The sequence below is a fragment of the Phoxinus phoxinus genome, assembly GCF_949152265.1.
Source record: "Phoxinus phoxinus genome assembly, chromosome: 14".
NCBI classification, from domain to species: Eukaryota; Metazoa; Chordata; class Actinopteri; order Cypriniformes; family Leuciscidae; genus Phoxinus; species Phoxinus phoxinus.
The window spans coordinates 3,863,305-3,879,740 of record NC_136889.1 but is presented as its reverse complement, the minus strand read 5'-3'; the positions used below and the strand labels follow the sequence as shown (position 1 = coordinate 3,879,740).

At 36.7% G+C, this 16,436-nt stretch overlaps 1 protein-coding gene and 1 long non-coding RNA gene across 4 annotated transcripts in view; one reads left to right on the top strand and one right to left on the bottom strand.

Annotated features, from left to right (window-relative positions):
- The window catches only part of anapc1 (anaphase promoting complex subunit 1), a 64,937-nt gene that overhangs the window by 27,272 nt on the left and 21,229 nt on the right, over nucleotides 1-16,436 (top strand). For all 3 annotated transcript variants that reach the window (XM_079635591.1, XM_079635590.1, XM_079635592.1), the window contains exons 20-28: nucleotides 1,320-1,411; nucleotides 2,581-2,729; nucleotides 7,539-7,617; nucleotides 9,324-9,360; nucleotides 9,498-9,571; nucleotides 10,180-10,358; nucleotides 11,931-12,157; nucleotides 14,599-14,717; nucleotides 15,574-15,845. In XM_079635591.1, the coding sequence (XP_079491717.1) occupies nucleotides 1,320-1,411; nucleotides 2,581-2,729; nucleotides 7,539-7,617; nucleotides 9,324-9,360; nucleotides 9,498-9,571; nucleotides 10,180-10,358; nucleotides 11,931-12,157; nucleotides 14,599-14,717; nucleotides 15,574-15,845 (1,228 nt within the window). The remainder of the gene's footprint in view (nucleotides 1-1,319; nucleotides 1,412-2,580; nucleotides 2,730-7,538; nucleotides 7,618-9,323; nucleotides 9,361-9,497; nucleotides 9,572-10,179; nucleotides 10,359-11,930; nucleotides 12,158-14,598; nucleotides 14,718-15,573; nucleotides 15,846-16,436) is intronic.
- LOC307010705 lies at nucleotides 9,463-10,293 on the bottom strand. The gene is made up of 3 exons (XR_013800246.1): nucleotides 10,175-10,293; nucleotides 9,815-9,853; nucleotides 9,463-9,601 (listed from the first exon to the last, which is right to left on the bottom strand). It is a non-coding gene; the product is annotated as an uncharacterized lncRNA (long non-coding RNA).

Genomic DNA, 16,436 nt, shown 5'->3' with positions numbered 1-16,436 from the left:
TGTGGACATAAAAAAAAAAACAGCAGTGAGAGTTTAATTGGTTGCCGTTTGATAAACCCATGTGGGCTTGAAATTTAAAAGCATTGAATTATAATACACCATAAGACCAGATAAGGCTGTAACCATAATCCTCTATTGAGCGCTGAATCTTTGGCTCACGTACATTGTTTGTGCCTGTTGTTTGTAGGCCAGCATTAGGGCTGGGCAATATTTATCTCAATATTTTATAAGTAATAATATTATATACGTCTTTTGACAATATTGGAGCATTGTATTTAAATGGTAGTTTTCCCCCTCTTAATCAGGAACCATCATTTCAACCAAACAGCCCATTGATTCTTGAAACATGGGGCAAAATATGTCCCACAATTTTACCTGCTATTATTTTTGAAAAAAGCTAAATTGTAACTTTGAAATTATCCAGAAATGATCACTAGAAACTGTGACAGAATTTAATGTTTTTACTCTTTATTCTATCAATATTATTATATTTCACTCTTTTCTCCACAAATCACCCTTCCTGATGCTATAACTTTAGTATATTCTACTATTTAATATAATATCACATCATGTATTTTATATTTTCTATAACTTCTATATTTCATATAGATTTAAAAACATGTAAAACCTTAGAAAAATATAAGTGTAAATATACTGAGAGAAGGTAAGTTTTAATGTAAAAAATACACCTCCTTTTTAACACTGACAGATATTTACGAAAACACTTAATATCAGTAACATCAGTCATCCAGCATCCTTTACGGTCCTTGCTCCATATTTTTTTTTGTTATACGTTCAACACAGGTTCGTGTGTGTGTGTGTATTTAGGATTTTAACAAAGCATGCTTTTTTTTTGTAGCACTCACTTCAGATTGTGTTTGCTAGATGGAGCCGACAGTCCATTTGAAACCATCCAATTTATTCTTAATCAAAAATAGATTGATCAGCTTATTAATTAATGTTTGACTTGACAGTACATGTTTTGTTTTTAATGTGAGTGTATTGACACATTGACTGAGGTAAAACTGGAAGTAACAGGCGTCTGCACCCAAAGATATATCCTGTTTAGATAAATCCAAACGTTTTAGTATTTACAAAAAAAAAGCATATTAACATTATTGTGATATTCACGCTATGAATACCACGCTAGTCTTCAGATGTACAGCGACCAAACCACAGATCTCATTGATCAGAGGCGTGTTAAACTGTGCCGTGTGGTGAGTCATGCTCTGGTTTGGCTTTTATACCAGTATTAGTGTATATATTGACTGCCTGACGACTCTGTTACCAACTAATCATTTTTTCTCTCATTTCATTAGGGACCTACAGCAGGAGGATTTCATTGATCTGTACTGGCGAGATTACCCCTCATTCATCAAAACGTTCAAGGAGGCCTGTGTGATTGATCAAGGTACGAGTCCGATCAATGCGGTCGGGACTCCTCATTAGCAGCTAAAGGCATTCCTATTCATTTACCAGACAGTGCTGACTTGTTAGGAGTTCGACCAGATGTGCTTCTAGCCACGTTTAGGGTTTGAGTGACAGGCTTTGTTGAATTGAGGATTCTGTTGGTTATATATGTAGTCAACACATAAAATAGACGTGAAGATTTATTTCTCAACGTCGAGACTTAAGGTTTAAAGTCGCATTAAAAGGTTTGACATATGCATGTTCTCATCTGTGTTGATGCATTTCCATTTGAAATTGGAAGTTAGCGCAGGATTAAAAATGTATTTAATCAGAATATATATATATATATTAATACAATTTATACTAATTATATGTTAAAAAATATTTTGTCAGCTTTTTACAAATGTTTAAGTATATATATCATATAATATATGCTTATATACTATAATTTATACTAATTATTACATATTTGTTTAATTTTTTGGTCAGCTTTTTATAAATGTATAATGAAAAGTGGTTGTTTTTAGATGCATTAACTGGTCATAATTTCAGTTATTCATCATTTTAATCCCCTTTCTGCTGTTTACTTAAAGGTCCTGCAGTGTATATTCCATAAACAATATCATTCAAAAGTTTGGGGTCAATAAGTTATTTTAAATTTTTTGAAAGAAATTAATACTTTTATTCAGCAAGGTTGCATTAAATTAATTAAATGTTTATTTTAAATAAATGCTGTTCTTTTGAACTTTTCATCAAATTTCATCTATTCATCAAAAGTCTTTGGATAATGGTTTCCACAAAAATATGAAGCAGCACGACTGTTTTCAACATTAATAATAATAATAATAATAATGTGTTTCTTGAGCAGCAAATCAGCATATTAAAATAATTTCTGAAGGATCATGTGACACTGAAGACTGGAGTAATGATGCTGATCTGCATAACAGGAAAAAAAATGACATTTTACAATATATTCACATAGAAAACAGATATTTTAAATTGTAATATTATTTCATTTTTTACAGTGTGTTTAAATAAGTGCAGCCTTGGTAAACATAAGAGACTTCTTTCAAAAACATAAAAAAAATGTACTGACCCATAATCATTTTCAAAGAATGCTCTATAGCTTGTCACGCAGCTTTACATGTGATGTCATCCATCTGTGTGCAGCTCAGATGGAGCTGATGACTTGGCCGGTGTTCCTGAACGGAGAGGCCCCGTGTGTGTTCAGCTGGCTCAGCCGCTGTCTGAGAGGGCAAGATGTGGCGCCTTTTCCTTATCTGCCCAGCATCTGCGAGAGAACCAAACTACTGGTGCTGGTAAGGACCAAAATGCTACTGAAAAGATCTTGAATATGGTCTTTATGCCTGGATTTCACTTCTGACAAATTCAGGTAGTGGCGTCCTTCTCTAGATGTTTTCTACAGTGCGACCAGTTTAGTCCGATTCACACATGACTCTTTTGAGCAGTTTTTATATATCGATTCTTTCAAAAAAAGACTCTCAAACTCAGGAGTTACTAGCTTGAAGCAGTCTGACGAATCTTTCACCAAATAATCTCATTGAGTGCGTTTTACATGCATGTTCTTAACCCGATTATGCTTAAAGGGTAGAGATGGGAATTGATAAGGATTTAACGATTCCGATTCCATTATTATCCGCTTTAATATCTGATCAGAAGACACAGCACAGAGCACATATCAACAAATTATGTGTAGCAACCTCAGTACAAATCTAAAAGTATAGGTGAGCTACTTCTCAAAATGAGTGTGTGTGTGAGTGAGCATGTGTGCGTTTGTGTGTGAGTGAGTGAGCGCGAGAGAGTGCGTGTGTGAGCGCGAGAGAGTGTGTGTGTGCGCGCTAGTGAGTGAGCGAGAGTGTGTGCGTGAGCGCGAGATAGTGAGTGAGTGAGTGTGTGCGCGCGCGTGTGACTGAGCATGTGTGCGTTTGTGTGAGCGAGAGAGTGTGTGTGCGCAAGTGTGTGTGTGTGCGCGCGCGCATGAGAGAGAGTGAGTGCGTATGTATGTGTGCGAGTGAATGTGTGTGAGACAGCACGCGATGGCTGGTCGGAAAGCAACGTGGCGTCCCGTTAAAGGCCTCATTATACTTCTGCTTCGAACTTCTGCCTCTGCCATGTTTGCCGCGTTCTGAATCAAAACAACGCAGCGCGTGTGTGACGTCATGACACATTTGCAACGAGCGGAACCGATAAGCGGAATTGTTAAGCAGGCATGCTAACGGTTCCAAGGAATTGATTCACTGGGCACCGGTTCTGAAGAAGAATCGGTTCTCGGTTCCCATCCCTATTAAAGGGTAACTCAACCCCTGGTCAGAACCTGACTCACACAGAGCCTGACCAAAATGCTAGAAAAGTGGGCACCTGAGACCCGTCTCTCTGTAGGCCAGGGCGTGGTGAGCTGGTGTCTGCTTACCTCACGCAGTACCACAACATCCAATAGAGAGCCTAAGTCCCGCCCCTCCGCTTCCGGCTCATGGGACCTTATTTCGGAAAAAATATGTATGGAAGTCAATGGCGAGAGATAACTTATCTTTTTATTCCGTCTGAACTGTCCCCTGAACTACACATATGATGTTTGTCAATTTAAAAGGTAAATATGAAAGTCAAGAAAGTCGCAGTTTGTCATAAAACAGAAGAGTAACGTTTAGTTGTATGTGAAAATCGCTCGATGAACTACATCTCTCGTCTCACACTATGTAGCCTACGTCACAAGATCCGTTGCTCGTATGTGTGTATTCTGGCTCAAAACACGAGTCAGGCATGACGGCGTAACGTTACGATTATAATGTAAGACTATAGAAAAAATGACAGACGTTAGCTTCAGTAAAGTTAGCTTCATTCATTGAGAGAAAAGGTATGACGTCGCATGTGCGCCTTCTGGGTTTGTAGTCTTTGTAATTACGTATTTTCACAGTCTTACAGCTCAACAGTTTTACATCAAACTGCGACTTTCTTGACTTTAAAATGTATCTTTTAAATTGACAAACATCATATGTGTAAATCAGGGCACAATTCAAACGAGATCAAAATATTTGTTGTCTCTCGCCATTGACTACCATACAATATTTTTCCGAAATAAGGTCCCATGGTGGTCGACCGGAAGGGGAGGGACTTAGGCTCTCTATAGAAAAATTCAACTTGCAGTAGCCACTGTTCAACCTGAAGAGGGCAGCACTCAGAGACGTTTTTAGACCATATATTGTAGAATTAAAACACTTTATACCCAAATGTCAACAAATTTACTTGAATCAATGAACAGCATTAATAAAGCCCCAGTCTTACAGATCATTAACTAAAAAAAGTTGTTTTAGGGTTTAGTTACCCTTTAATAAGCCGACAATGCACGTGTTTTCCTTTATCGGAGTAAGGTCATAAATGGCTTGAGCATAAACCGATCGGCACTGCTAGATTTTTGCCCCTTTTTCTGATTTTGCCCAGCATGCAATTCCATTAACCTGATTTCTGTCGGCTTATTGACGTGTGGATTTGTCATATATGACAAGAACGTGTCCTTACTGTGAATTTAAGTGCATCCAGACAGAGCGGACGTTTATATGGAAAATATATCGCAAACTCAGACTCTCTTTACCCAAAAAATTATAAATAATGTAACTGCATGGGAGGATAATATATATAAGCCGTAAGTTTTCCGCTGACATGTTGGAATACTATTCTTTGGTTTTTAATTCTTTATTTAACATCATAACCGACTTAACAAATGAAATACTCAGATACTCAAATTATTAAGTTTTGGCATCACTGCCGGGGAATAACCTGATTTAGTAATGAAGTCTTGTAAACGCGGTTTACTTGTGTTGTCAGGTTATTGGTTTGCATGTAAACCTGGGCAACATGTTTTTTCAATAAGCTGATTTTTGTGAGTTATCGGTGTACTGGTGTTCATGTGAATGTGCTCACTGAATCAGTCAAGAGTGTTTATCTGACTCACTTTCTGAACTGCAAGCTGTCATTACTTTCAGTGAAGTCCACCTCGAAATTAAGTTTTGTGCAACGGTTAGTGAAACTAAAATTACTATCATTACTGACTGGTGACTGATAACATGTGGTTAGAGGTTTGATTTTATGGTAATTTAGGGGATAGACCCTTGCATTTAAATCTGGTTGTCACTCCCAAAACATTTTGGGGTCCGTTTTTTTAAAATGTTTTTTTTTTTAAAGTCTCTTCTGCTCACCAAGGCTGCATTTATTTGATTAAAAAATAGTAAAAACAGTCATATTGTTACAAAATAACATTCCAATAGACTGATTTGCTGCTCAAGAAACATTTCTGATTATCAAAATAAAAAACAAAAACAGTTACGGTAATATTTTTTGTGTAATTTTTCTCTCAGGATTCTTTGATGAATAGAAAGCTCGATATAACCGCATTTATTTGAAATGTGAATTTATTAGTAAATTTAAAGTTTACTGTCACTTTTGATTAATTTAATGCATCCTTCTTTAAAACGAAATCATGCTGTCCTCATACATTTGATTGGTTGTGTATGTGAGCAATCACTGAATGCTGGTGATGCCCAACAGGGGGCGTTAACAGTGAGCAGAGGAACTGGGTGTCATGCCCTTAACTCACACACACATGTTCTGGGGAAATGTCAAGCAGTTAGATGGCAAAGTGCTGCAAGCTAATCATAATGACATTTTACGAGCAGCGAGTCGTCCCTGGGCGTCCTCCATGTCCTGTGAGCGGGAGTGATGCCCCACCTTAATTAGTCCATGGAAGTGCTTGGCTGAATCACTCGAGAGGGCGATACGAGGGGTCACGGGTGCCATGGTGTGTGTGTGTTTGTTTTGTACTTCCTTCCATCAGGCAAAGTGAAGTGACGCACAACCCTACTGAGGTACTGACAAATCGTTACTCAATTATGGGCTGTGTTTACCCCACCGTTCCCGTCCCTTAGATTAGAGTCCAGAACATTAGAGCATCCATTTAATCCCTCTACACTTAAACTACATGCCACCGTATGTCTCTCTCTCTCTCTCTCTCTCTCTGCCTGTCTTTCTCTCTCTCTTTTCCAACCCCTTTCTTTCTCCCTATTGAATTTTGTGGTAATTGCTAAGGAAAGCGTCAGCATTACTATGGCTCATGCGTAGAGTTGCAGTCGTGTTGTGCAGGTTTTGAGGAGAGGGGTGCTATTACTTTTCTAAGCTATCAGACTTAAGATTTTCACTTGTTTGGATGTTTAAACAGGAGAAATACTCATTTAGACATTAAAGAGGAGATTCAAGCCTTATATAGACACCAGAATATCACAGAGACTTTGTGGTTAGACTCTTTTGAAGCGGTCTATCTAGTCTGTCTTAGATGCCTTATCCAATCAGTTCACGTAGAGCCGAAGCACAACCAAAACAATGTTCTTCCTCAAAATACACACAGTTTAATTTAGAAGCTAAAGGCCAAAAGTTACATTGTGTTCCATTAGGTTAAAAATCACCAGACTTTGGGTGCGATCCTTGAACATCTGATGCTGTGACTAAATCCAAACGGTCTTCCTGTTTAAATTCTCAACTGTATTTTGGTAATTTTGTTACCTAATTTTTATTAGATTTTGGTTATTTATGATAATTTGTTAATTTATTTTTATTTTAGCTTTTTTATTTACTTCAGTAATCACCCTAAACTTCTTTCAGATAGTTTCCAACATTTCATAGAAAGGCAACATTTCAAAGTGTTCATTTAGTTTAAGTTTTTCATGTAATTATTTTATTTTATATCAGCTTTATTTCAATTAACAAAAAAAAAACAGCACAGGAACAGACTTCAAAACAGACTTTCTGCTTAATTTTGACTGCCATTTTGATCAGTTTGTTGTTTAAAAATATTTCTAAATGGTTTTAATTCTGATTTGTCATTTGAAATGAAATTGATTGATTTGAAATTGATGTTCTGAACGAGTGCCGTATTACCTGTGTGGTGCGGTTGTGACGTGTGTGTGGTTGATGACTGCGCTCCTGCATTACTTCATGATGAAGCATGTTCATTCTCCCCTCACATGACCAGACTGAGTGACTGTCATGACAGTAGCAAACCAAAACCACACAGGTGCTGTCCCACTGCTAATACTCACTCTCTTCCTCTGTCTGTTTCTCAGAGTTATGCCCTGTACGTGGTTGGAGATGAGGACGCCATCTCGACAAACGTGTTGAAGTACCTCTCCAGGCTGTCAGCAGGTGGGCTCTGCGTGTGTGTGAGATTAGAGGCTATTGAGGCCATCTTTACCATTCATTTTTATATATATATATATATATATATATATATATATATTAAAATACACATATGGTTTGGATGCTAAATGGAGAGCTGATCTATATAGAGGAAAAGCTCAAGATCATGCCAACAACCTCCAGCGGATCATAGAGCATCGCGGTGAATCCAACCAACAAACATGAACTATGCTAGCCACTATATATCTATATATCCTAATGTGAAGCATCAAAACTACGTCACCTACAGATTGTTCACTAAAAATAAACAAGTCGGCTCTAATCTTGAGGCTGGACTAAATTGAAAATGAATTTTTTCAGTGTTAAATCCATTGTTATAAATTTTCCTGGGGTCATTTTAGAATAGTGAAATAATTTTCTACACAATGGGAAGTACATCTTATGGTTCCACTTTATTTCAATCGTCGAAATAAAGTGTTGCCAATCTTATAGATCCATCAATATCTTAAATTAATTGCAGCTATTTATGTTTCTAAGAGCACAGAAGTTTGTTTTGTTTATGTTTTATGATTAGTGGTGCTGTTGTGGCATAAATATAGCTAAAAATAAAGAGATACCCAGAGACGTTCCCAGTTCCAAGTTATTTAAATGTTTAACAAATAAAATGTATTGTAATCAATTCAGAAATATTATATTTGTAGATCAAATCCAGTTTATTTTTGACAGACGGGGTGTGGGACAAAATAAATTGATTATCTCTTTTCATATCGGCACCTATTCTTTCAGACTAATATTGATTTAAATAATAAGTATGAAATATATATACTGTACGTGCATCCCAAATAGTATTACTTTTCGTAAGGATTTATAAAATGACCAGCATATTTTGCATTTTTCCCCCCGAAACTACACTAACGTTCAAAAAGTTGGGGTCGGTAAGACTGTTTTTGAAAGAAGTCTCACCAAAGCTGCGTTTATTTAATGAAAAATTCAGTAAAACAGTAATATTGTGGAATATTATTACAACTTAAAATAGATATTTATTTTATTTTATATATTTCAATGTAATTCATTCCTGTGATCAAGGCTGAATTTTCAGCATCATTACTCCAGTCTTCAGTGTCACATGATCCTTCATAAATCATTCTAATATGCTGATTATAAATGTTGAAAACCGCTGCTTTCAAAAGAACTGCATTTATTTGAAATATTAATATTTTTTTAGCATTATATGTCCTTACTTTCACTTTTTATCAATTCAATTCAATTCAACTTTATTTTGCCATGTATACAGATACTAGGAATTTGGATTGGTCTTCTCCATGCAGGCAACACACAGTAAAACAGAAAAAAATAAAAGAAAACAAGGACAAAAACACAACAGAAAACAAGGACAAAAACACAACACAATACAAGGACAAACGGAGACATTATGAGCAATAAGTTAATATGAATGTGAAGTCATTTAATGAGTCCTTGCTGAATAAAAGCATCTTACTTGCTCCAATCTTTTCAATGGTATTATATTTAAAAATATATATTTTTTTAACTTTATTTTTCATATTCCAGCTCATTCACTGTTTTATATCATTTACATTCTATCTACAGTAAATAAAAACATCCAATTAGATTTGATAATACAAAAACCAGGGAAAAAGAAGAATAAAAAGTGTTTTTGACACTGAAGTTTTTGTTGGTTCATGTTTTCACAGGGCAAAAGAAGAATATGAGTGATCCTTCTATGAGAAGGTACCCGTGATTCAGGAATACTGTCATGTGCCTTATGTTTGTTTTTTCTAGATAAGTCTCGGCTCATAAATTCAGTCAGCTGATAGTCAGCTGATTTAGTTCCTCCAGTGTGTTTGATTGTCGGGTGTGTTCCTCAGGCAGAGCAGCGTGAAGCCCGCACCTTCATCTGGATGCCTGGCTGAGAAGCTGGTGGTGTGGTTGACCTCTGCAGGTCAGAGCGTTTCCAGAAACACAGCACAACCTGTTGATCCAAAAACATACTCAGCACAAGTACACACTTACAAATGCGTATGCTTAGCTGACACATCGCAAACATGTAGTCCCACACTTAACATGCATTGTGGTGGTGGTAACAAACCTCAGTATTCAAGGGGGTGATAGTTTCCTTCAAATGTCAGATGTATTATTAAGGTATGCTAGCTAAAAACAAGCAAACGGTTCAATTTTAACTTACTTAGCATTAAATCTGTTCTCTGCCATGACAGCAGTTCACCTGGAAGAGAAAAACAGACTGTAGATGTTTTACTGCATGCTGAAAAATTCAGTGCGTACTTCCATTCTGACACAAAATCTGTAAAATCGGAATTGGGTAGCTAGCATTTGCATTCACGTATCGTTATTCTCCTAAAGCCCTTACATTTCTATTGTGTTTAGCCCAGAATGTAGGTGTCTGGTTAAAAACATCCTTCTCAGATTCTGCAGCATTTGTTTGTTTACCTTAGTTTATGTTAGCTTAGTTATATTTGAACTTTAGACCAAGCTTGTCACGAGGGGCATGTGACTATACACTACTGAACACGCTTGTTTTTTTTACCTCAGGATTTACACTGAAGGATCTGGAGTCGGTTCCGTTTGGTGTGGCTCTGCCGATCAGAGACGCCATCTACCAGTGCAGAGAACACCCCTGCTCTGATTGGTCTGAGGAGGTCTGCGCTCTGATTGGACGACAGGACCTGACCAAGCAAGCTCACAAAGTCACCCTGGCCAATCGTAAATCTGTAAGAAAGTTAATCAAATGTAAAGAAACAAGATCTTGCTTTGCAGTTTGAATGGGATGTTTGGTCAGAGCTGTACATGTATTGCAACACATTTCATTCTGAACTCAACTGTTGACCTGTATTTTATGCATTTATTTTAGCATATTTATATACTATTATAATATTTATATAATATTTTTTATATATTTTAACTTTTTATTTTATTTTTTAAACTTTTTTTAAGGTCCAATTTTTCATATAATATTGATATTTTATTTTATTGTAGCTTTATTTCACTTACTGGAAATTATGTAAAAAAATAATAAATAATTTAGCAAACAGTAACAACACTGTTTATTATTGGAGAAAATGTAAACTATCCTGTATTAAGACACTATCAATAGTAATATACAAAATACACAAAGCTGCCTAACTATTTTAACTGTTGAAGTTGCCTTCTTTTTGGTTATGCTTGAAATAAAACATTTGACTTAGAGGTGGACAGTAACAAAGTACATTTACTTGAGTACTGTACTTAAGTACACTTTTTAAGTATCTGTACTTTACTTGAGTATTATTTTTTCTGGAGACTTTTACTTTAACTTCACTACATTTGAAAAACAAATATCGTACTTTTTACTCCACTACATTTCTGTCAAGGTCCTTCAGTAGAAAGTAGTGACGTCAGGGATGATTTTGGTTGGAAATGAAAGTCGAGTTGACTTCAGAACTCGACTGATGTTGGTTTCTGACGTCAACCGATTTTCAACCACAATACAACGTCTGTTCAACGTTGGAGATTAACGTCAATCTGACATTGGATTCTGACATCACTATGATTTTAATTTTCAACGTTGGGTTTGGTCTTCTGAATGTGAATTTTGTCATTGTTTTGGAGCACACTAGCTTATAGATAACAAGGCTAACATGTTCATACTAAAAGCCAAAAAACTGGGAACAGCCATTTGGGTGTCCAAAAGTTGTGGACGTTATTGAGTGACTTATTCAATCCCACGACTGGAACTGTGTTATAGAAATAAATGTGATGTTGATATGAGGGCAGGCAGGCAGAGATTCAGAGGCATAAGGTACTGTAAGTATTACATGCAACAATGCAACAATAATAAAACAATGCATTGACATTTACTTTTATACTTAAGTACTTTTAAAAATTAGTACTTCTATACTATACAACTTTTACTTGTAACGGAGTAATATTTGACCAGTAGTATCTGTACATTTACTCAAGTAAGGAAGTTGTGTACTTTGTCCACCATTCTGTATTCATACTTGCATATTCATTATCATGCAAAGTATCAAATAGAAACCCTAGGACACTTTACAGGGGTCAACAAATATTTTTAAAACTATCTTTGGCTTTTCCAAAAACAATTTTGAATTGTTGTCTCCTGGGTCGTGACAGTGCTGACAGTAAAACAACTACTGTCTGAATTGGGCTGAAGACTTGAATATGGTATTTAAGACTGGTATTTTCTAATTTTAGAATGTGTAATTACAGTAATTCTGATGTGAAGTGAATGAATTGAACAAGGGACTTTCATTGTATACTCAGTGTGTTTGTGTTTGCCGTAGACTGTCGGTCTGAACGTAATGCTCGAGCCGCCAGTGACCAGCGATGCCGATGAGGAGGAGGACGGTATGACAGACCTGCGCCCGGAGGTGACGGGGCTGATCTGGAGTCAGGATCTCAGGGTGCAGGAGGTCCGTCGTCTGCTCCAGAGCTCCAGACCCGTCCGGGTCAATGTGCCCCACCTGCCCGAAGTCAGTGACCATGAGTACATTGAGGAGAAGGAGAACAAGTGAGCAAGCTCAGTCTGATACTCTTAAAAAATGAAGTCCTGTACTCTTACAAATAAAGGTTCTTTATGGCATCTACTGTTCCATTAAGAACCTTTAACATCCATGGAATATTTCCATTTTCCATTCCATTCCAATATTTCCATTCCATTTTTTAGGTTTTTAAAATGTTCTTCACACTAAGAAAGCCATTCACTGAAAGTTTTTTTTGGGGCCTTGCTGTGAAAAACCTCTTGTGGAACCTTTATTTTAAAGAATGTAGTGTTCTGAAAGGATCTGTAAAGAACAACCAAGTAAAGAAAGAAAACACAAATTACTTTAAATGTGCCCTGGAAGTGTATATCATTGCTGTCAGGTGGTAACCGTGTATACACACTACTTTTCAGGAAATGGGGGAAAAAAATACTGTATTTTTAAAATAATTAAACACAAAGGTTACATTTAAGGTTTTTAGAGTTAAAATTCGAGCTAAAAAGTCAGGCACTTGAATGTGCCAATATATTATTAACATTTTACCGAAATCAAGTTCAAGATGGAGTTACAAGGTTTTAGACCAGCAAATTTCGGACATTTTTGTCTGTCGTTAGAACGGCCTCAACTGAGGTAGCAAGTGCATCGCATTATGCTTTCATTAACACACAGGTTGTAAAGTTTATTGTAACTATGTGGGGGCTCAATTTTTTCTGTTATTAGGTCGAAAAATAGTGCTATAAATGAAAACATGAAGTACTATGCACAGGCTTTTGTGTAGGAAATTCACCAAGAAAATTGAAGTCAGGCCACTCAAATGGTAAAAATGAAATAAAATGTATTGCAATTTAAAACATATCTCCAGAGAGCTACAAAATGAGCTCTAAACAAAACGGAGCATTTATTTAGTAAAATCATTATTTTTCATTCATTTATCATTGAAAAAAAACTTTTACAGTTAATTGGATAAGCAAATGAACAGATTATCATAAGGCCTCCTACATCCTTTTATCATGCATGTACACTTTCCGGTTCATCTTCATCCACATTGGTTTTCCTCAACATTTCATAATATGTCCACCTGACATACGCAAATATTTTTTTAATTGGAAACATTTTATTTGACTCCCTAGACTCTTCCCAGGCCTACCGACCTTGACTACAGATAGAAGCATTATTCACAAGTGGTTTTTCACAGCATTTGTAGATTAAAACATGAGAGGGAGACATAAAAAGAGATAAAAGGGACAATATATCTGAGTCTTCTACCAAGAGTGTGATGGAAGGAGGGGGCCTGTGCTCAGTAGATATCTGAGGGCTTGCATTTGAGTGCCTCAGATAACTTACAACATCTCCATACTTAACAGTCAATACCGAACCCTTACATGTATGCCATAACCTCCTTTGGGCAGCGACCTGCTTGAAACCTTCAGTTCATCCCTTTACATTCTTATGTTAGTCCCCCTGTAGTCAATCATTTTTACCCCTTAAAACTCATCTTTGAACACCAAATCAATCACGTTTTTTTCCCTTGAAAAAAATATTCATAATTTCTGCAAATGAGCCTGCATCCATTCACTCACAGCAGCTCAGAGATCCACTGGTTGACGATCACACGTTAAGCTGATTGGTTACAAGGTAGTTTGTGACGTCAGAAACACCAGCGATTTCACCAATCAGTCGTTTTTGAGGCGGTCTCACCGCAGTTTTAAGGAGAAAATACTCAGCAATGGTGTTGACTTAAGAATTTGTACATTCATTAAGCAGGTTTGCCTAAAGCATATTAAAAACACCACATAGACACATAAACAACATAAACAAATTTAAAAACTTGATTTTCACCATAGGGGGACTTTAACATTCTCTAGAAGGAATGACTTTATCCTCCTCCTCTAATCCCTCTGTCAAAAGCATCATATATTGAGTAACATTAAAGGCAGAGTATCTGTAAATATTGATTTACACACACACATATGTATACATGTCCAAAACAAAATGGATTAAAAGTAACTCATGTAAGATTAACAAAATGAATCATGTTTAAACGGTGGTATTGATTGAAATCCCATAGGAAAATAATGCGTCTCTTCCACCATTTAGAACAGTTCTGGCTATGACTTCCATGCGCTCCTCTTCGCTCCTCAAATACATGAAATATTTGCCTTTATATAAACTGTACACAGTGTTTATTGAGTAAAGAAAATGCTGTACTTATTAAAAAAAACAGTTCTTCATTTACCCTTGCATTACAAACAAGCAGGTTTTACGAGGTTGTACAGACAGTTTGAGGATTCAATGAAGTTACGAGGTTTTCTTTTAAAAATATTTGTCATTGGTTATATGTTTGCAAAACCAAAGGGTGACCAATTGTAATGATTTATGGAAAAAGAAAAATGACAACATATAGAGATACAGGGCTTCTGCCCAACAGTGACGTTATGGAAATCTTAAATTGCTCTTATTTTTGTTGCAGACTGCTACAGTTGTGCCAGCGCACCATGTCTCTTCCAGTGGGCCGAGGACTCTTCACACTCTTCTCATACCACCCTGTGACAACCGAACCACTCCCTGTGCCCAAACTCAACCTGACTGGTACTCTCATAAACCCACCAGCCATGCTTTGAAGTTTTCTAATGAACACTTTTACAGCGCTAGCAAAACCGTTTTTAAGAGCCCTGTTGAATTTCGTTGTCAGTATCTGTGCCCAGAAGATGCAAATATCCGACCCTTCCCACCACAGCGTTATATCTTTCACTCTATCTTCAACAATTTCATGTCAGTTAAAGAGAAAACGGTTTCCCAGGACCCTTACTGGTATTCTTCATATTTAGATTTTCTCATACCCAGACCTCCAATGCTCTGTTAACCACTCTCAAAAATATATTTAGGCCTAATTTAAGACATATATGAATTTGAAACGAACTGTAAAACTTGAAATGCATATTGGTCAAATCAAACGGGTAAGATTTTTGCAAAAATAGTAACTATTTGCATGTATTTGATTTTTTTGTATATAATCATACTTTCAAAATGCATTTATTCAGTTGTGGAGCAAGAAATATTAATTTAGTTAAAATATATGAGATTGAAACCAATTGGTTTTATTGATGACAAACCTGGTTGTGTATTTAAAACACAGTCAGTTTATTTATGTATGACTGACACATATACATCACATTAAGATGATTAGTTTATGTTAAAACTATGTAAAGCAAGTGAATGGAAACACTCTCGCATTGTGATGGTGAGTTTTGCACAGAAAATGTAGAAATTTTAGTTAATGCTTTTGGGTGTCATTTTATAAGAGACCTCTTCCTCTGCAATTTACTAGCTACTTGCTACTCACTTCCCCCTGTAAAACGCACCATTTTTGATGTGTTATCTTTGTTAAACCCAGGAAGCCATGCAGTATGTTAGTAACTAAACTCTCATTTGTCTTCTCCTCCAGGCCGTGCTCCTCCCAGGAACACCATGGTGGACCTGAACAGCGGTAACATCGATGTGCCGCCCAACATGACCAGCTGGCCCAGCTTTCATAATGGAGTGGCGGCTGGTCTTAAGATCGCTCCTGCTTCCCAGGTGGAATCTGCCTGGATTGCCTATAACAAACCCAAAAGTGCTGACCTGGCTAACGAGTACGCTGGCTTCCTCATGGCCCTGGGCCTCAACGGCCACCTCACCAAACTAGCAACGCTTAACATCCATGACTACCTCACCAAGGTCAGTTACAGCCACAGATGGGATGAAGATTATATCGTGAATGAAAACTCAATGAGTTATAACTCGGTGAATGGGCAACAGGACCTGAATGTCAGGAATGTCACTTTCTAGGGTCCAGTTTTTATTTAAGTATTAAACTATTATTGTTATATATAATTTAATTTCTTCAGTTGAAGTTTTAGTAATTTTGTTACATTTTGATGCTTTTGTTATTTTTATTGTTTTAAAAATATATATAACTATTTAAGTTTAATTTATTTTTATTTCAGTTTGTTAGTGCTTCAATTTAAGCTTGGCTGCCAGGGCATTTTCTTCATCTAAGATTTTTTTTTTGGGCGTTTTTGCCTTTTATTTGGATGGGACAGTAGCTAGACAGGAAGTGAGGTGGGAGAGAGAGGGGGGACGGGATCGGGAAAGGTCCACGAGCCGGGACTCGAACTCGGGTCGCCCGAAGCACAACAGCGCTACAGCGCTACATGTCGGTGCACTTGCCCACGAGGCTATCGGCGCCGTCAGATAAAATATCATTTCATTTATTTCAGCTATATTTCAATTAACAATTTTTTTTTTTAATAAGCTTTAGTTTTAGTT